Raw genomic sequence first — 22,628 nt, forward strand, 5'->3', positions numbered from 1 at the left:
ACACACAGTCCACAAATAACAACCAGGAAGACCACGTAAAGTGATGCTACTACACAATAACACCCACACACATTCTGCTAGACTGACAAAAAACACTACACTGAAGTTGGGTAGGGAATTCATTCTGCACCCACCTTATTCACCTAATCTTGTGACCTCTCAGATTTTCACAACAAAAAAAGTACACTGACAAGTGGAAACACTGACAAAGGACACTATAAACCAGTCTTCATCATCATATTGGCATAATGTAAGACACATGAAGGAAGTAATAATGAAATCATGGTGAAATGAATATTTAGTTGAAAATAATATGAAACAGATATTGTAGAATAAATTATATCATTAAATACTAACAACAATTGTAGTGACTATACAGATGATGGTGAAAGTGAGTCAGATATAACTGGCGTGCTTCCATCAGTAGTATAGCGTGTTGCCAAAAGTTCAGTTGTTTTCACCTCTTACAATTTTCTCTCCATATTTAAATAATTTATTACTTTGCAACATGTGTTTGTGACTGAATGCTCATCTTATTGCTGCTGTTTGCCTATAAAATGTGAGTATGACACCTTAAAGCATCCCATCACTACAGCAGCAGCAGCCATTCCCCCCCTCACCACTACCTACAAGGACGGTGGCAACGGTTGGTAAGCAGATGACTAGTTTCTTTTTTGGTGCATGTGCAGCTATTGCTCTCATGAGCGTGTGGCATATTGTTTGTGAACCAGTAACTCTGCTCCCAACACTGCTATCTGTCAATCACACTGTAATTTTAATTGGAGTGTGACAGAGCTGTGGATTGTGGGCCTAGCTCAGCTTGGTGAAACTTGCTAGCACAGTGGTAAGGCATGGTTCTTGCAGGCAAGCAAAGGGATTTCTCTACTGGCAGGTTTCAGTAGTGTTATTGAAAACATGACTAAATGTTGCATTGGCATAAAAGGTGTCCTGCTATCTTGTATAAATAGTTGCCATTTTGATATCAGAGTCATTTGCAGCCTAGCAGTTGTACCAGGACATGAGGGCTACACCAGACAAGGCAATGACATGGAGCTGTCAGCAGCACTCAGGAGGTTGGGTCTTCATCACAGTATCTGCCTCCAGAACCAAGACCACTGTCCAGACTCAGTGCCATGGCACAGTAGGGCCATCCCATGCCCATTCCATCAGCGAACAGGATTGCTGTCCAGCGGGTAATGGGTTGTGGTTCGTATCCCAGGTATTCCAGGTATCCCAGGCATGGCAGCTACTTTCTGCTATCATGGTATGGGCACCACCAGACCACAAACCATTGGTTGCAGAAGTGTGGTCATCCCCTACAAAACTGGCTACCGCTGCAAGAATCATGAATGTCTTCAAGTGCTGCTGACACAGGGTGCTTGGGGTGTAGCTCGGGTAACCATCTCATGTGCCACATACTAACCACTATCATCAGTAAAGAGGGGTGAACATGTTGCAGGCTGCTGGCTGGGTTTTGTTAAATAAAGCATTGTTTTCAATAGCTGACTGTCACTAGGCCACCACCAGCCTGCAATCCTGCCTCAATTCCCCACAGCCATCCATCCTGCACTGTAGCCATCACAACAGTCAACATGGTAACTTACTTTTAAACAACAACATTTAAATGATTAGACTTAAAGTGAAGTCTGTCATAGAACAGCTCATTCAATATATATTTAGTTTTCATAACTAGTGTGTTACAGTTCAGAGGCTACTCTGCCTTACATGTTTCAGTTCATAATACAAGTGGTACTCTATGTTATAATAATGAACTACTAGACTTGTACTGAGAATCTTTGTAAGATTAAAACTTTTTTTTCACAGAAATGTATTATTCTTGTTTTGAAACTACTCCCCTCATATGTTTTTAAAGTGGCTGGCAGCTCTTTATACCATAATATAAGGACTTCCTGTTACCTTTCATTATTTCTCCATCAAAGTAGTTATAATTTGTCTTTAAATTTTAATCATAAAGACCACTGCCATATCTCTGGTATCCAACAGCAAGGTTTATAAACTGTAATTATCAGTGATTTCTCTCATGGGTAGTAAGAAGCACCAGTGGGTCACCACATGGGTCTGGCTGCTGACATCAAGCAAGTGATAACACCTAGCTGCTGTGCTGCTGGAAGACATTTCGAATCATGCTGGGCTAAAGTCTCCACCTCACTTACACTGTATTTTCAGGATGTATCTGTTTACTAGATTTCAATTAGACTTCTTTTTGGATTGCTGGTCAACATATTATTGAGCGAGTGGCTCTACCCTTGGACTATCTGCATTATTCTCTCTGTGTTCTACAATTTGTGACTACCCAGTGTGGACTGGAATTGCGAACTACAGTGTGATTACAGCGTATCCATATGTTCCATGTAAGAAAGAGGTGTTGCACTGCAGCAAGTGTAATATTGTTTACAAGGACTTAAATATGTGTGTGAGAACAACAGACTAAGTTTCATGATCAAGGATTCATAATTCATGAATCTTTGGCAGCAACAGCTGCAAATTTCAATGCAACAGCAGGCATATAATAGCATCTACAAACTCCAATCCTGGAATAACAACAAAGACAGCAAGCACAAATTATGGAACAGAAGCAGCTTCTAATACAGCAGCTCATCAAGCCAGAACACCAACTACCACCACCATCGCACTATTTCATGCAAAAGATGAAGGCTGGGACTCATAGTACAGACAGCTACATTTCCACTTCTAGGAAGGAACATCACAAATGCTGCTAAGCAGAGATTTCCTGCTACCTAGTAATGCTCAAATACTGTCTCTTCAACAAAAATTGTATCCTCTTAATAAGCCAGAGTGTTTAGATTCATCTGAAATCCACAATTTGCTCTCTAAATATTATGAGCAGCAAACACATGTTGTAGCAGCTAGGCTCACAATTTTTCATTGGTGGAAGAAGTCACATCAATTGTGTGCTACATGCGCAGTTGATCTCAACGGGCTGACCGATAAATTTTGATTTTTGTGTGAAAGTTAAAACTGTAATAAATCCTTGTGCTTGATGTAATAATTACGTATGCATCCAATGAAGAAGTTTGTGCACAGGCACTGAAATTAACAAATCCTTCTCTTGAAGAAGTTTTGACAATAGAAAAAACTTTTGAAATGTCAGATGCAATACATAACTATTTCGAGGAAAGCACTATCTTCTGTAAAACTGCCTAAAATATCAATTGTAGACAGCAACTTTCTTGTGAAACTGAGGTAAATTCCATACAGTGGCGTTTCCATTCACACCACAGTAAGCATACTCAAACCTCATTAAGTGCATCTTCATCACCCTACTTGGATTCAAACCCTGATCTATATTTATGGACAAAGCCCAAACAAAAATCAGCAGTGGCATGTATTTGACTCACAGTTTTTGCATAGTCCCTTTGTCACCCAAAAACACTGTAACAACAGCAGGAAGCAGTATCCAGGATGCCTCGATTGTTTTGCTAAACACAAAGGCATTTGGTGCCCAGGGAAATGCACTGTGTGCAATGCTGTGAATAAGGATATGCGGTGAAAGTTTTCAAAAGTGGCATCACATTACACTAACAATCCTGCAGCAGCATGAACATGTTACAGCCGTAGTTAAATCCTATCAAAAAGTAAAAGCACTCTCTCTCTCTCTCTCTCTCTCTCTCTCTCTCTCTCTCTCTCTCTCTCTCCCCCCCCCCCCCCCCCCCCCTCTCCCTCTCTCTATAATGATGTACAACCAATTTATAAAATTTCTTGTTGGTAACAATTCACGAGTTTCTGTTATAAATGAGGACACCTATGCTCACACTGGTTCTTTACACCTTCAGCCATCATACCAAAGGTTACAACTCTGCAGAAAGCACCGTACACTTTTATACAGTCATCTGATTACTTTTGTAGCTTTGTTGTCACGTCAGGCACAAAACATATTTGTAATGGACAATTTTTCAGCTATTGGTTTTTAAATAGCAGATGACATCAATATTGTATCAGTAGTTGTACCATTTGATGATCTGGATTCACTATGCACCAAATTTTCAGACCTATTTTCACCAAGCATAGGGCGTGAAAATAATTATGTAGCCCATATTCAACTTCTGCAGTACCTCACCACTTTAGAGCTAGGCTGGTGGCAACAACATTGCAAGATGCTCTCAAGAACCCATTACATCATCTGCTGCAACATGACAGCCTCACACCCATCACATCCAGTCAATGAACAACAGCAATGGTGTTACAAAAACCAAACGGCTCCCTACATGTTTCTGGTGACTTTAAAATCAAAACATTCCAAACACAGTCAGTTATCTGGACAATACATTAATCTGTGGCATTACATCACTGTGAAAGACAGTGCACAGCCACAATTTTTTCACACACAACCTGTCCTCCATGCAATACATGAGCAAGTTGCTCAGGAACTACATAGATGGCAAGACAAATGGTTATCAAACCTGTTTCTTTATGCCAATGGGCATCACCCTTTGTCATTCTGAAGAAGCCTTCAGTTGGTTTACATTTGTGTGCAGACTTTGAGGTAACAGTAAATCCACAAACAGTAGTGGATTTTTTTTTCCTATTCCACATCCAGAGGGATTGACGGACAGACTGTGACAGGTCAGATACTTCTCAAAGATAGATTTGCGAGAGGCATATCTACAGATACCACTGGATGAACAGTTCAAGCAATACTTTGTGATAATCACTACACTGAAGTTTGTTCCAGTTTCAAAGCCAACCATTTGGAAGTGCTTCAGCACCTGCAATTTTTAAGATGGTTCCTGGAATAGTTAACAGTGAAAGTCCCTTCTTGAACTAACTATCTTGATATATTGTCATCGCAGGTCTTACACATGCTGAACATTTAGTAAATTTAGACTGGTTGTTTCAAGCTCCTTCTGCAGCTGCCTTAAAGTGCAATAAAGACAAGTGCTCCTTCTTCCAGAAAGAACCGAGCTATATAGGCCACTTAATAAATGCACAGAGTATACATCAAATCATATCACACTTGTCTGCAATTAGAGGTCTGCTGGTGCCCTCTAACATTAAGGAGCTCCAGTCATGGGGAAGCTCACCTATTACATAAAATTTATTCCTCAACTTAAATAAACTCCTCCCGAATAGGCCATGAAGGCCCAATGGTACCGACCACCCGCCGTGTCATCCTCAGCCTACAGGCGTCATTGGATGCGGATATGGAGGGGCATGTGGTCAGCACACCACTCTCCCAGCCTTATGTCAGTTTCTGAGACCGGAGCCGCTACTTCTTAATCAAATAGCTCCTCAGTTTGCCTCCCAAGGGCTGAGTGCACCCCGCTTGCCAACAGCGCTCGGCAGACTGGATGGTCTCCCATCCAAGTGCTAGCCCAGCCAGACAGTGCTTAACTTCGGTGATCTGACGGGAACCGTTGTTACCACTGCGGCAAGGCCGTTGGCAAAATTTATTCCTAACACTGTACAAATTACTATTCCACTTAACCAGCTGCACCAGAAAAATGTTCCTTTTGCATGGTTCAAAGAATTCCAGAATGTATTTCAGCAATTCAAAGAGTCATTATTAAGTCGTAGATGTTTGATTCACTTTGACCCAGAGCAGTGCAACTACAGTCAGCTTGAAAAAGTGACACTCATAATTATACATAGTGTTGCAAAATACCACCAGTATTTGTATGGTTAACAGTTTATTTGCTGAAGATCATTGGCCTTTGACAGCCATGTTCAATCCTTCTTAAGCCAGTCCAATCTTAGACAGCACAAAAATTGTAGTATTGGGCTCAGATATCGTCTAATTATCAGTATGAGTTGGTGTTCCGGCCCACTGCCCAACATGCGAACATTGATATGTTGTCTTGGTTTACCGTTCCGTACTGACCCATCATTTGATTTATACGAATAGTCATGTTTTCAAATTAGTTCTCAGAATATTGAATGTCTTCAGGAATTTCCCCTCAACTTTCAGTGCAGCAACTGCTTCTGATGCAGCTATTCGGGTTGTTTTACAAAATGTGTGCCATGGGTAGCTATGCATAGTCACGCGCTTTCTGCATGATCAGGGGCATTGCATACAGAGAACATCAATGCACGGTTTTTGATTCCTCGTGATTCCTCAATCCCTACAGTGGGAAGTTAGGTGTTTAGTGCACCAAGGTCATAGGGATGTAGTTTGCACAAAGCAACTCACCTGCTGCCATTGTACTTGGCAGGGAGTGGATGCTCAAATTGAGCAAATGACTGCTCATTGTAAAGTTTGTGGGGAGAATCAATCAGCTTTGCCCCAACACTTTTTTGAGTGGCCACATCCAACCAGACCATTGCAATACATTCATACTGATTGCGCGGGCCCATTCTGGAACACATGTTTGTTGGTGGCAGATGCTTACAGTAAGTTTCCTTTTGTCATCCCCATAACATCCACTACTACTGTGAGTACAGTATCAGCTTTGTTTCTATTTTCTGTCTTGAAGGTCTTCTAGAGCTCAGTGTCTCAGAAATGGTCCAAAGTTCATGTCAGCCAATTTCCAACTGCTTTGAGCTCCCAATGCCATACACCCTGAGATCACTGCATCTGTTCACCCACATTAAAACAATGAGACCAAATGGTTCATGAGAACATTCAAAACTCATGTGTAGAAAAACTGTTCCTCCCACACACAGGAGCGAGCATTGAAAAAATTTTTTTCCCTCCAACCACTACCTGCCAAGTGACAGGAAGTCACTGGCTGAATTATTACAAACATCTTCTGCAGCTGCTGTGGCAACCATTCATTCCACGATGTTGGACAAAGTTTCAGCTGCAGGTTGAATACTTTTACAAAGTCTTTGGCAATAAACAGAGTTGGGATTGTAAGGTCATTACCATAATGATCAGATACTCCTCATAGATTGCTGCAGCTCCACAAAAACCCGCTGTGCCACACAAGAGTGTGTCAGTGATTCTGCTGCAGACTGTTTGTCCACAGACCCAGCACATTTCTGGGGTCCTTCTCTGCAGTTGCAGCCATTTCTCTGCCAGTCACAGCAGGCACCTTCCCCTGTGGCGCTCATGGAGATCGACATCTTGCCACCACTGATGTCACTAGCACTGGCATCCAGCTGCTTGTACTAATGTCTGTGGGTCAGCCACCCCCTGAAGGCCATCACGCTGCTCCATAGGGTACCATCACTGCCCAGCCGACCACAGTGTCTGCATCTCTTGATGCAGGCATGCACACTGTGATTTTTTAGCTGATGTTCCCAAACTCCCTCATGGTGGATACTGGGATGCGGGCAGGGAGGCATTCGCATTCAGTCCTTCACCCAACATTGTCATCCACGTCTGCCCTACATTACAATGGTGTGGAGGTTTGGGGAGGGGTTGGGAGGGGGGGTGTATGAGACATCACCTACAGCAGTCAACACCATGGTATAAGACCAACATGATAGTTAAAGTTTCTCATGGACTTGTTCACTTAAATGTGGAACACTGCACTGCAACAGAACAGTTGTTAACCTGTGCATCACCTGATGATTTAATAGTCAATAACAATAGTAACTTATTAAGCAATCCTGTGGCAAAGACCTGTGTCACAGTTAAGTAAATCTTTTATTAGTTTATGTAATAAAGTGAAGGAATAGTTCATGTGTTCTAGTTTAATGTGCCCCCTCATTAGGCAATCAAAGGACCCACAGTTGTGGCCAGACAATTGCAGTTTTGTCTGGTCACAACAAAAATGATGTTTTTCAAATTAAAAGTTAGAAAATACAAACCCAAACATCGCAGAATATGTGGATCATGTGATGCTGAGCAAGCCAGTGCAAAGACCACAATAAGTAGAAATCTCATTTGTGCCATCTCCGACCTGGAAAAATGTTTAAAAGTAAAACACTGAAAGTAAAATAACTTAAAAATATCAGTTATTAGTATCAGTCATATAATCCTGATACGGAAACACATACATAAATGATTGTATTAATAGTACTTTCTAAAACTATGTCTAAACAATAACTGAAAGAAATATGAGCACCTCTCTGCTGTAATTGTTAGCACCCATTACTGATATGGTGTTCTCGAGTTCAGTTCCTGGTGACAAACATCCAGTTTTTCTGAAAGGAGGTCTGAAACAAGGCCACCCAGCCTCATGAGGCCAAATGAGATACTGTTTTATTGTGTCACCTGAAAACTGTCAAGGCAATCTCAAAGTGAAAAGCTTCAACTAGTGTAGGAGCTACACATTACTTATTTATTTTCTTTTTTATTGTAAGAAATTTAATGACAGAACAGCAACAGCCTGGACTGTGTTGCTTTATCAATATACTGAACAAGATTTAGTCAGAGGGAAGGCTGTAAATAAGGGGGGATCAAAAAGTTTCCATGTGAGGGAATTGCTGCAATGTATATGCAACTTAGCGTGACTCCGATGTGTGTAAACAAGCACCAAGGTGGAGACAAGGGATTAGTGAGGCATTCATACATTTTTAACCTGCATGCCATAAATGCAGAAATGTGAACAATGACAACCACTGGTACAGGTGCATCAGAGAATAAAAAATGTGTACGAAGCAGCACGTCTGTTGAAAACAACCAAAGTGGAATGGTGCACCAAGTTCCATGCTGCTCCCAATTCTACTCAAGATGCCTGTCGATCTGGGCATCCAGCCTCATACCTTACACCAATTCAACTTGGCAACACTCAAACACCTATCCTATAGCCCTGATCTCTTCCCATGTTGTTATCATTCCTTCAGTCTCTTAAAAAAGCCTCGAAGGGTTGACAATTCCTGCTGGACAAGGATGTGAGCAGGCAGTTACTGACTTATTCATGCAGCAGGATACAGTGTTTTACCAAATGGTTATCTTCAACCTGGTGTGTCAGTAGAATGATTTCCTCAATGCTTGTGGTGATTTAGCCCAGAATTGGTTTGCCAGTCAGGCAATGTGGCCTTTAAACAGAAACTTTTGTATTGTACATTATACAAATAATCTATTTTCTGAAATTATTATACAATTCTACACTGCTGTTAAGGTGTTAGATATGAGGGTGTATTGATAAGTCCATGAATCTTTAAACAAAATAACATTGTTTTCTGAAAAATTAATTTCGTTCTTCAACGTAGTCTCCTTTAAGCTTATGCACCTTACTCAATTTTCCCCCAGTTTTTTAACTCTTCCAAAAAATGCAATTTTACGAGGTCTGTGAAATACGAATTTGTTCTTGCCATGATATCTTCATATGACATGAATTTCTTCTCACAGAGACAATTTTTCAGGTTTGTGAAGACAAACTAGATGCTTGGAGCCAAATGTAGAGAACAGGGTGAGTAAGGTAGCAGTTTGCTGCATAGCTCCACAACTTTTATTATGTCAGTGACATATGTGTAAGCAAACACACTGTCCTAGTGAAAGAGAATCTTTTTCTTTGTGGAATGGTGTGATTTATTTCACAAAACTGATCCAGTAATGTGGCATAATATAAACCTCTGATCTTTTTGCCATGAGCCAGGTTGTATATAAATGTTACACCTTGAGAATTCCTATATAAATGTGACACTTTGAGAATTCCAAAAGACCATTGCAATAACTGTTTGCACTGATTAAACTGCTTTTGCTTTCTTTGACGCACATTTGTCAGAGGAAATCTACTGATTGGATTGTTATTTCGTCAGGCTGGAAATAACAGAACCAGGTTTTATCAACTTTAATGTAGCATTGCAAAAATTAATTTGGATTGCATTTAAGAATGTTCAAACATTCTTGTGAAATGGTCATATGATTCTGCTTGTTGTCAGATGCTATCACTTGCTACACGCACCTTGCTGACATCTTTCTCATACCAAACCAGTAGTGCAGAATATTATTTACCTGTTCACTTGAGATAGATGTTTAAGATTTAACCCATGTTGTAGATTTTTAGTTGGTAGTCTTACATGACAATATCTTGAACATTGTTCACTATTTCTTCTGTTACGACCTCAACTGATCATCCTGTGAACTTGGCATCTCTCATGTTAGTACAGCCACATCAAAATTACAAGAACTATTGTGAATCATACCATGTGATGATGCTGAGTCTCCAGAATACTTTCTCAGCTTTTCTTCCACTTCCATCACCTTACGAGGCAAAAACAGTGTTTCATCAGAACAAAAAGCAATACATAGCTACTACTTTTAGACACTCTCAATAATGCTCTAAGAAATAGATGACAGCAAATTTCTGTGACCACCACCCTCATGACAGCCCTTTGTAAGCTGTGGTCTTCTGTAGACAATTATTCTTTTCTGTTTAGTCCCAAACTCCTCCAATTCTGAATTCTTCTCTGACACCTTCGTCTTATCTTAGCTTTGGTCTTTCTACTCTCCTGGTTTCTTCAGGCACTGGGTTGAATATTGTCATAATCATTCTGTCACTAGCTCTCAGTAGACATCCTGCCCATTCCAGCCCTTGTAATCTTAATGTAGCTGACAATGTCTGGTTTTCAGAATGAGATTTTCATTCTGCAGCGGAGTGTGCCCCGAGTTCGAGTCTCGGTCTGGCAGACTGTTTTAAGCTACCAGGAAGTTTCAATGTCTGGTTTGTTATATAGATTATATAATGCATAGTTGAATCTCCTCCTCTAATCACCATATTCTTCGACTGAATGAATGCCCATTTTTTCCATCACTATATGTTAACTCAATCTACTCTTCCATCAGCAGCCTCTGTAAAGGTGTGGGTCAATCCATACCAAGTGGTCCAAGGAAAAAATAATTGACTGCTTGACAAACTCAGAAAAAATTTATATTTGCTGGGTGAATTCTCAAATGTTTAGTAGTCACATAAATATATTTTTTTAAATTTATTGTTTATTATTTTGAAATGGCGGCCGTAATTGTTCCGTGCCACATACGTTTTTTTGTATTTGCAAGCATCTACATTTTTTACAATTATTCAGTAGTGGATTGTTCTAAGCCTTTTATATAAAATGCATTTAGTTCAACACACTCTGGGCTACAAATTAACATCATTATCACTTAACTGAATGTATTCTTTAATATATTTTTAATAGTTCAAAGTTATCAGCCACAAATTAGGAAAACTCAATTTTTGAACAGTAGTTTTCCAAAGAAAGATTAATTTCTCAGCTTTAATATTTTTTCTGCTATTACACTGTATAGTATAGTTACTTTTTATAGAGTATCAATGGTGAGCAGAATACACATAAAAAATACACTATTTTAAAAAATTGATTTTTTTTTAATTTTACATTTTGTGGCCTGCAATATCTTTGTTGGTGGACCAGATAAAAATCTGAAAATTTCACAGTTAATAGACCTTTATGATATCAAACTTCACTATAAATTTCAACTTTGAGGTTCAATTGGAAGTTATGGAAAAAAAATTACAAACACGAGTCAAAAATATGTTTTTTAAGATCTGTGATATCTAGGCTTATGGAATAAAATATATCAGTTACCGTATATAATTTAATCATATCTATGATTACTTACTTTTTTTTATTGAAAATAAGGCTACTAATTACATTATATTGTTCTATTGTTATTTGTTTTTAGTACATCACTCATTGAACATTTGAGAAATTTGTTCACTCAGTTTGGGTGTTAGATTATAAGTTCGCCCAATCACAGTTGTAAATTCCATGGGAGACAGCATCCTTATTACATTTTTATGTGGCATCCAAACTTGATCCTTCTCAATTTTTTTAAAAATGTCCTTGGTCCTGGAGGGTGATAAAATACAACATGTACATCTTGGTTTTGACAGTCAATATTATCAACTTCGCCAATCCACCACTGTTCATCATAAACACAAGCCACTATGTCTTTATTTTGAAGAACCAGTTGTACAAGTTTTCCACACTGATGGAGTTCACTACCAGACGAAGTTGATGTGATCTTACACTTCAGTAAGTTGTGTGAATGGGGTACAAAACAATGAAAAGATAGAGTGCCTTTAATCTTCTGACAAGTGTTGTACCTTTCCTTCAAGACACTTCATAGACTTCTTGAATTTCCTCACATTGTACAAAAACATAGGTAATTTCTCTGATATGTTTTTTACAGAATTCTATCGTTTCTTGAGGTGTTATGATACGATTGTCATCGGTCTGCTGCAGACTTGCTTTTGTGAGAGCTCGCTGTGTTGTACCCCTGACACCATCACAAGCATTCTTCACATAGCATGAAGTGAAGAAGTGCAGGTCTACATCAAACCCAAAATCTTTTTATGAAAGTAAATGTTAATAATTTTTTTTGTTTTTATATTGACTTGCTGCCCCATCCGAAAAGTAAATCAGTTTTTTTATGGAAGGGTGGTGCTGTTAAATGTAGTTTGTTAATTTTAGTTGAAAAATGTGCACTACTGTAGTGTTGTGTTTAAGGTAGTCACTTATGACACAAAAGCTTTGGCTCATTAGTTTATCTTCTTCTTTATAATAGAATACAAATGGATGAACTGTGGTCTGTTTGTTTAACCAGTGGTGCCCTTGTACTTCATCTTGAATAACAAAGGAATAATTTTCCAAAAAGCTGGTGGAGGCTCTGTAATGGTGTTTGTATTTTATATTGTCAGACATCAAATCATCATCTTTGGATTCCTCAAACACGTCAAGTAAGGCAAGAGCACAAATAAGACAATAGTTTAAGAATTTCCCTCTGATTCTTGTTCTGTACAATTTGCTCAGTTTCATGTGGAAGGCCACATGGGAAAAAAATTGTTATGGGCTTTCTCCAATTAGATATAGAATAGATATGAGACATCAGTGCCAAAAAGAAACCAGCAATTTGAGCATGATCTCTTGTAAAAGTCTCAGCCTTATCAACCTGCCCTTGTATCCTGATAAGTGGTGATAAGATAAAAATAGACAAATAGAACAAACTCGGAAGAAGATTGCATTATTTAAAAGTTTTATGAGAGTGTAAAGTTCTATCCACATTCATATGAATTTATCTTAAGGAGCTCTCATATTTAAATGAATGTGTTGTGGGTTGGCAGGAGAGCCAACATCGTGTTATTAGAGGAAGCCGAAAGGCACGCGTTTTAGCTCACGCAGGCTGGCGTGAGGTCTGGAACAGGACAAGGAAATTAGAATTTAGAAAAACGGACGTAGCTGGTGGAATACTTAACTTTAATCCATAAATGGTGAACGTCACTCTTGACTGTACATTATTCACAATATCAATAGTAACTGAACATGGCGCCTTGCTAGGTCGTAGCAAATGACGTAGCTGAAGGCTATGCTAACTATCGTCTCGGCAAATGAGAGCGTATTTTGTCAGTGAACCATCGCTAGCAAAGTCGGTTGTACAACTGAGGCGAGTGCTAGGAAGTCTCTCTAGACCTGCCGTGTGGCGGCGCTCGGTCTGCAATCACTGATAGTGGCGACACGCGGGTCCGACGTATACTAACGGACCGTGGCTGATTTAAAGGCTACCACCTAGCAAGTGTGGTGTCTGGTGGTGACACCACAGAATGTCATACTGAAATGCTATAGTGCAGTTTCCTGACAAGGACACAATTACTAGCTGACACCAATAAAGAACCTCAACATACCAACCATACTCATCTCTCTAATTCAACAGAGAACTCTTTGAATTTATCTTTTGACTATAACAGAAATGTTTTTCGCCCTATAATAATCATGTAATTGTTTATTTAACCAAAAATTATGTACATAACAAAATGATAAGCAAACAGTTGCATAAAACAAATTTAAATTCTTTACTGGTTTTGGGCACTTAGTGCCCTTCTTCAGAAGGTTATATCTATCACATTATTTGTGAGTATCAACAATAAGTGGCATATAACAAAATGTCATTGTCTTGTAGTCCATATGATCATGACATTTTGCTGCATGCCTCTTATTGCTGACACTCGCAAATAATGCCATAGGTATAACCTTTTGAAGAAGGCCATTAAGAGCCCGAAACCAATAAAGAAATTAAATTTCTTTTATGCAGTTAGTTGTTTATTATTTCGTTATATATGACTACAGTTGCTGAGGATGGATAAAATACTAAAATTAAGTATTTATTAGTGATCACAAAGAAAAACGTTAAATTAACAACATTGTACAGGCCACTACTTCAGAATGTTTTACATCTCATCACACAGTTTTAGATGGTACTTGTAAGAATTTATGGAAATAATTTCATTGGCATGACAATGTATCTGAGTAATTACTGTAACTTTTTAATGTTTAATGCTATCTGCTTCTTCATGGTTGTCTTCCTAACAATGACAAAGAATATAATAAAACAGTCACGGTCTAACTATTTTTAGATCCATTAATATTCAATGAACTTGATACTGAATGAAACAGTGTGTTATAACCATTATGGTCAAATGTCCTGTTCAAATAGATTTAGATAAAATATAAAGTCATCATCAACCAGAAGATTGGTTTGAACACTACTGTGCTATACTAAGCACAGTCCTATTGGAGGAAGCAGGATGACGTGGCTTGCAGAAAATGGGTGTAAGCATAGTGTTCCTTCAACCTCTGAACTAACCCTGCCATAAGGGACCTACATTTTAATGCAGACTTTAAACAAATTATTGCTAGAGGTGAATGAAGTGATAAAAAAATTCTTGGCACTGACTGAGATTGAACCCTGGACCCTTGAATCTGTAGCATGACACTTGGCCACTGAGCCACAAGAGGCATAGACAAATAAAATAAAAGTAGTGCTAAGATAATCATGAATAATGACTTTATCAAAATGTTTGGACAAAGTTTACAAGACTAGCTGTGAGAAGACATCAATGAAGTAGTCACTGAAGATGATAAATTTAATTCCTTCTAGATACAACATACTAGGTTCCTGTTAACACTGGCAAGAATAAACTAATACAAAAGTGGTTAGTAATTTGAATCAATGTTTTGTGTCCCAGGATGAGAGAATTCAATTTTCATGACTAACTACAATTGAGAACTAAAACTTCATTACAAGCAGTGCTGTTATTGTTCAATTACTCTAAAGTACACTGAAGAGCCAAAGAAACTGGTACACCTGCCTAATATTGTGCAGAGCCCCCACAAGCATGCAGAAGTGCCACAACATGATGTAGCATGGACTCGATTAAAGTCTGAAGCAGTGTTGGAGGGAATCGAAACCATGAATCCTGCAGGGCTGTCCATAAATCCGTAAGAGTACGAGGGAGTGGAGATCTCTTCTGAACAGTATGTTGCAAGGTTTCCCAGATATGCTCAATAATGTTCACATCTGGGGAGGTTGGTGGCCAGCAGAAGTGTTTAAACTCAGAAGAGTGTTACTGGAGCCACTCTGTAACAATTCTGGACTTATAGGGTGTTGCACTGTCCTGCTGGAATTGCCCAAATCCATCGGAATGCACAATGGACATGAATGAATGCAGGTGATCAGACAAGATGCTAATGTACAAGTCACCTGTCAGACGTATCAGTGGTCCCGTATCACTCTAACTACACACACCCCACACTGTTACAGAACCTCCACCAGCATGAACAGTCCCCTGCTGACATGCAGAGTCCATGGATTCATGAGGTTGTCTCCATACCCATACACATCCATATGCTTGATAGAATTTGAAATGACACTCGTCTGACCATGTAACATATTTTGTCATCAACAGTCCAGTGTCTGTATTGATGGGCCCAGGCAAGGCGTAAGGCTTTGTGTCATGCAGTCATGAAGGGTACACGAGTGGGCCTTCAGCTCTGAAAGCCCGTATCGATGATGTTTCATTGAAGGGTTTGCATGCTGACACTTGCTGATGGCCCAGCATTGAAATATGGAGAAATTTGTGGAAGGGTTGCACTTCTGTCACACTGAACGCTTTCTTCAGTCATAACTGGTCCTGTTCTTGCAGGATCCTTTTCCAGCCCCAGCGATGTTGGGGATTTGATGTTTTACTGGATTCCTGATATTCACAGTACACCTGTGAAATGGTCATATGGGAAAATCCCCACTTCACAGCTACCTCAGAGATGCTGTATCCATTCGCTCATGAGCCAACTGAAATAGCACCATTATATCAACACAAGTTAGTGATCTCAGGTTTGGATGTGGGTATAAAAAAAGGAAGTATTATGGTTCCCTGGTGCTTCCAGAAAAGTATTAAAATTCTATACTGATTTGATAGACTACATCTTAAGCTATCTTTGCAATTTGATTATAGCCCATGCTTTATTTCAGTTGGTTGGTTGGTTGGTTGGTTTGGAGTGAAAGGACTAAACTGCTAGGTTATCAGTCCATTCATCCATACAGTTGGGAACCAGCAGTGGTCATCAAAGGGAGGAGGGGAAAGGCAAATCCTGGAAAGCCTAAATGTAACCAACACAATAAAAAAACAGAGATAAAAGCCCAGAAAAAAGACAGCATAGGCAAATGGCTAAAAGATCATTCATGACAAGACATTAAAACTGAGGAATAAAAAAGAATAAAGGAAATAAAAAGGTGTAAAGGGTAGAGTCCGGACCACAGAGCAAGGGCCGCCAAGAGACTCTGGGACAGGGGGGCAATGGCAGGGGCAACGATGGGAGAGGATCAGAAGAGGGGAGCCCCAACAACCCCTCAGGCAGTCAATGAGGCCAAAAAGCCCTACATTACAGGGATGATGATGATTATTGGTTTGTGGGGTGCTCAACTGCACAGTCATCAGTGCCCGTATGGAGTCCCAATTCTTACACAGTCCATTTTTTTCACAATCCAATCTAGACACTGTCACAAATGATGATGATGATGATGATGATGATGATGATGAAGAAGAAGAAGAAGAAGAAGAAGATGATGATGATGATGATATGATAAGGACAACACAAACACCCAGTCCCCAGGCAGAGAAAATCCCCAACCCAGCCAGACATTACAGGGATGTATATAAATCACCTTCGCGGGCAAAACATAACATAAGGTCTGCCGCTTTGGTTTTGTCTGCTAGTACCAGACATACTGTGTCAGGAAGATTAAGATGTCATCTCACAGCAGAAAAAATGGGGCAGTTGACGAGTAAACAGGCTATCATCAGGCAGGCTCCACATCGGCAGTGAGGGGGATCCTCACATTGGAGAATGTGGCCATGGGTCAGCCAAGTGTGGCCAATGCATAGTTGATAAAGGACAGTGGATTCCTTGGGAGAAGCATGCAAGTAAGACTACCACATAGTCATGGTGTCCTTAATTGTTCTCGGGTTGTTTGGGGAGATCAGCGCAGACAATTGTAGGCTCCAGACTTTTAGCAATCGATGATGTATAAAAGACTGAAGGTCTGGTTCCGGGACCCCATTTCCAAAGTCGGTATCCTGGTGATCAGCTTGGCCAACCAGTCAGCTCATTCATTTACCAAAATCCCAATATGACCGGGAGTCCAAACAAAATCAACTGGTCATCCAGATTGTTGGACGTCAGAGACAAGATCCTGGATAGCCGTAACCAGTGGGTGAGGAGGGTAGCACTTGTCTATAGCCTGAAGGCTGTTAAGGCAGTCACTACAGATTAGGATACTGTTGCCAGTGCAAGAATGAACATGGATAAGGGCTAGTTTAATGCCATCAATTCAGCAGTGAAGATACTGCAGCAGTTTGGCAGAGAGTGGAGCTAACTGCACAGTGCATGTGTATATGGAAAGCCTGTTCGTCCATCGACTGTTGGGCAATCGACCAATACCACTTCAAAACCTGAATACGTCTGAAGGACAGCAAAGAATTGGTGGTGAAAAATCGTGGGGTCACTGGAATCTTTTGGACCAGAGGGAACTTTGAGACAAATCTGAGGTCAGGGCACAAGCCTTGGGAGCAGATGTGGTTTCTTCCTGACCAGACATGACAGTGGAAGAAGTTGTAGTTCCAAACAGAGACATTGGAGGCGTGCAGCAATTTCAAATCCAGTTCTGGGTTGTTGTTGTAGGAGGTGGAGGTCCCTTCCAGGGAAAAGAACACGGAAGTTGGGATGTTCAGGGTAGCTACAAGTGTGTATAGTGTAATTCAGCAGCTGTTGTTGGCATCTGACAGGTAATGGAGGGACCACAGCCTCAACTAGTAGGCTGTTCACAGGGCTAGTTCAGAAGGTTCCTGTCCCAAGATGGACACCACAATGATGAATCGGGTCCAGTATCCGCAATGCTGAGGGTGATGCTGAACCATATGCAAGACTCCCATAAGTAAGAAGGGACAAAACCTGGCTTTGTAAATCAACATCCCAGCTAGTGTTACTGAGGCAGTTAAGTGTATTGAGATGTTGCCAGCACTTGCACATAAGTTGGCAAAGGTGGGGAAGCCACGTCAGCCAGAAATCTAAGACCAGTCCCAAAAATTGGTATATCTGAACTACAAGAAGTAATATTGATCATCTAGGTAAAGCTCTGGGTGTGGGTGGCCAGTACAACAGTGAAAAATTGCACGACATGAGTCTTGGCAGCTGAAAACCAAAAGCCATGGGTGAGAGCCCATGACTGTGCCTTTCGTACAGTGCTCTGTAGGTGACAGTCAGCAACACCCATATTAGAGGAGCAATAATAAAAGCAAAAATCACCAGCATATAAGGAGGCAATACTGAAAGACCCACAGCCATTGCTAGACCATGGACGCCCACCAGAAAGAGAGGGGCACTCAGTACAGAGCCCTGAGGGACCCCATTCCCTTGGATATGGGGAATACTGAGTGAAGCATCCACTTGAACCCATAACCTACAGTGCAACAAGAAGTTGTTGACAAAAATCGGGAGTGGACCCTGGAGACCCCGCTCATGTAATGTAGTAAGGATGTGGTAATGCCATGTTGTGCTGTATACCTCCTGTAGGTTGAAGACAGCAATGAGGTGCTGACAATGTGCAAAAGTCATCTGGATGGTGGACTCCATGTGAACCAAATTATCAGCAGCAGAGAGGCGTTTGTGAAAAATGCCCTGAGATGCAGCCAAAAGGCCCTGAGATTCAAGGAGCCAATGCAGCCACTAGCTCATCCTCTGTTCAATCAACTTAAAGAAAGTGTTGGTAAGGCTGATTGGGCAATAACTGTCCATCTCTAGGGGGTTCTTACACGGTTTCAGTACCAGAACTATCATGCTTTCTTGCCACTGAGATGGGAACACATCCTTGTTCCAGATCTGAATAAAGCATTTGTTTCAGCATTTGGCTGTAGATGCAATGTGGCAGGGGCCATATCAGGGCAGTGGGCTAGGGAACTGGAGAATTCCTATTCATTGCATGGAGCATTATATTGCTCCAGGTGGCGGGTAGTAAAAGATAAGTGCATTTGATATACCTGCTGCTTTATGAGATGAAAGATGGGGTGGTAGTTCTCAGATGCAGATGCGCAAGTATAATGCTCGGCAAAATATTCGGCGACAGCATCTGGGCCAGTATAAACAGCACCAACTAAAGAAATACTTGGTACTCCTGCAGGGATTCTAAGCTGTACACGTGTGTGACCTTTGCCCATACCTGTGATGGAGAGCAGCTGCATTGATAATGCCTTACAATGGGGAGCTAAGGATGACAGCAAAGCTGAACCCATTCCAGTCAGCATTATGGAGAATTCATTTGGGTGGGCGTCCAGTGGAGCAATGCTGAGAGAAAAATCAGGAAGTGGTTGATACAACACAGGTCATCGTGGACTATCCAGTGGATAGATGATAGAAGACCAGGGCTGCAAATGGAAAGATCTATGGCTGAATAAGTTCTCTGTGGCACATTGTAGTGTGTGGGTGCACCAGAGTTCAAGAGGCAAAGGTCAAGCTGTGCCAGTAAAATTTTTATTTATATATATATATATATATATATATATATATAGAGAGAGAGAGAGAGAGAGAGAGAGAGAGAGAGAGAGAGAGAGGGAAACATTCCACGTGGGAAAAATATATCTAAAAACACAGATGATGTGACTTACTGAACGAAAGTGCTGGCAGGTCGATATATATATATATATATATATATATATATATATATATATATATATAGACACACACACACACACACACACACACACACACACACACACACACACACACACACACACACACGGGGTTATTACAAATGATTGAAGCGATTTCACAGCTCTACAATAACTTTATTATTTGAGATATTTTCACAATGCTTTGCACACACATACAAAGACTCAAAAAGTTTTTTTAGGCATTCACAAATGTTCGATATGTGCCCCTTTAGTGATTCGGCAGACATCAAGCTGATAATCAAGTTCCTCCCACACTCGGCACAGCATGTCCCCATCAATGAGTTTGAAAGCATCGTTGATGCGAGCTCGCAGTTCTGGCACATTGTGTCTGTTCACTTCACCATTAAGAAAAAATGTTGCTTTATCACTGAAAACAAGTTTCGCACTGAACGCATCCTCTTCCATGAGCTGTTGCAACCGCGCCGAAAATTCAAAGCGTTTGACTTTGTCATCGGGTGTCAGGGCTTGTAGCAATTGTAAACGGTAAGGCTTCTGCTTTAGCCTTTTCCATAAGATTTTCCAAACCATCGGCTGTGGTACGTTTAGCTCCCTGCTTGCTTTATTCGTCGACTTCCGCGGGCTACGCGTGAAACTTGCCCGCACGCGTTCAACCATTTCTTCGCTCACTGCAGGCCGACCGGTTGATTTCCCCTTACAGAGGCATCCAGAAGCTTTAAACTGCACATACCATCGCCAAATGGAGTTATCAGTTGGTGGATCTTTGTTGAACTTCGTCCTGAAGTGTCGTTGCACTGTTATGACTGACTGATGTGAGTGCATTTCAAGCACGACATACGTTTTCTCGGCTTCTGTCGCCATTTTGTCTCACTGCGCTCTCGAGCACTCTGGCGGCAGAAACCTGAAGTGCGACTTCAGCCGAACAAAACTTTATGAGTTTTTCTACATATCTGTAGTGTGTCGTGACCATATGTCAATGAATGGAGCTACAATGAATTTATGAAATCGCTTCAATCATTTGTAATAGCCCTGTATATATGAGTTCAGAACATATGTACAAACTCCACCCAATACCCTATCATAGTCGGTGCAATCCTTAAAATGACCTCGCTAGCCACAAAGTGCAGGGGTCATCAAAGTTGCTGGAAACCACGTTTCCTGGATGGCAATAGAGAATGCAGGGAAAATGCTTAAAAGCTGCTGTAGCTCAACCAGGCAGTGGAAAAATCCGGTACAATTTCACTGGAAGATAACGCTGTCTGAATACTGTGGAGGCATGAAGTGGCTGGATGGGTTTGGGTAGAGGAGGGAGGCAGGTTATGACCCAGGGTCATGTGCTGCCACCAGTTGAGACATCAGGGGATCTACTGACATAGATAGGTAGGTTGGTCGGTTGATTTTGGGGAGGGGATCGAACAGCAAGGTCATCGGTCTCATTGGATTAGGGAAGGGTAGGGAAGGAAGTCAGCTGTGACCTTTCAACGGAACCATCCTGGCATTTGCCTGAAGTGATTTAGGGAAATGATGGAAAACCTAAATCAGGACGGCCTGATGCGGGTTCGAACCGTCGTCCTCCCAATTGCAAGTCCAGTGTGCTAACCACTGTACCATCTCGCTCGGTCACTGACATAGGTTCTGTGGCACATTGCCTGCTGAAATATGGTGCCTCAGGAGCCACTGGGATCTCCACCTTGGACGCAGAAGGAGTACGTGCAGAGTCCAGTGGCGTGGTGGCCACCAGAGTGTCCTTCTTCTCCTTAGACGATAAGGACAGGAAAGGTTTCCTTGAATTTGTTTCAGGGACGTTTTGCTCACGTTGGGTACCCAAAATTCTTACTGAACAACACAAAAAACAACAGATGGGCAGTGCACTTCAGTTTTTGACACACTACAATGAAGAAGGTGACAGTTTTCTTTCTCAGACAGTCACGGGAGATGAAACTTGGGTATTGTAAGACACCCCTGAAACACAACGGCAATTAATGGAATGGAGGCACACTTCATCCCCCAACGAAAGTTAAGCCTAAACAAATCTCTACACCTTGAAAAGTCATGTGCAACATTTTTTGGGACAGAAAAGGCATTTTGCTGATTTTCTTACCATGAGGCCAAACAATCAATGCACATGGTTACTACGAGACCATTAAGAAATTGCGCCGCTCGGCGGCATTTTCAATTACAGCTGACATTATAAAGAAGCACTACAAAGCACACATCGGCAGCAGCCTACATGTCTTCTCCTTGACTCAGAGTAACTGCAGCACATGCTCAGAACTGTGATCGTAGCACTGCCGCGGATAGTAATAGAAATGGAACTTAATTTGTGGACGACTCTCGTAAAATAGCACTTTCTTCTTCATTAAATGGGGTCTTGTATCTTTTGGTCATTTTTCCTTTTGCTTCATATTCGAAAAAATCATCACAATAATTTTTTCTGGACAATGGGATTGTCCTCACTTTGGCAGATTCACTAGGTGCAACCCATTGTTTTGATTTTTGCTTGGTATCCTGGAACAATAATGTATGCAGATATCATCACCAGTGCCAACAAGTTGCAAAAAGTCCTTCAGACCATATTTAAATTGTTCCAAACACGGTTTTGAAGTTGAAAGCCAAACATGTGTTGTTTAGCATCAGCATTTGCAGCACGTATTGGGCTAACAATTTTTTCATTGCTAACTTATAAAGGTAATGTAAAACATTAATTGTCTTTCTTCTCTATAAACATATGGCCTCAACATTTGGCATCCTGGGTGTTCCTTAGCAAACTCACATGTT

At 40.8% G+C, this 22,628-nt stretch overlaps 1 protein-coding gene and 1 pseudogene across 2 annotated transcripts in view; both read right to left on the reverse strand.

The window, feature by feature from the left end:
- The window catches only part of LOC126471158 (protein seele-like), a 96,698-nt gene that overhangs the window by 33,370 nt on the left and 40,700 nt on the right, over positions 1–22,628 (reverse strand). For both annotated transcript variants that reach the window (XM_050099261.1, XM_050099260.1), the window contains one exon: positions 7,735–7,826. In XM_050099261.1, the coding sequence (XP_049955218.1) occupies positions 7,735–7,819 (85 nt within the window). In that variant the 5' untranslated portion in view covers positions 7,820–7,826. The remainder of the gene's footprint in view (positions 1–7,734; positions 7,827–22,628) is intronic.
- On the reverse strand, positions 5,307–5,424 carry LOC126472330 (5S ribosomal RNA; annotated as a pseudogene).

Source organism: Schistocerca serialis, chromosome 3 (assembly GCF_023864345.2).
Source record: "Schistocerca serialis cubense isolate TAMUIC-IGC-003099 chromosome 3, iqSchSeri2.2, whole genome shotgun sequence".
Classification (NCBI taxonomy): Eukaryota; Metazoa; Arthropoda; class Insecta; order Orthoptera; family Acrididae; genus Schistocerca; species Schistocerca serialis.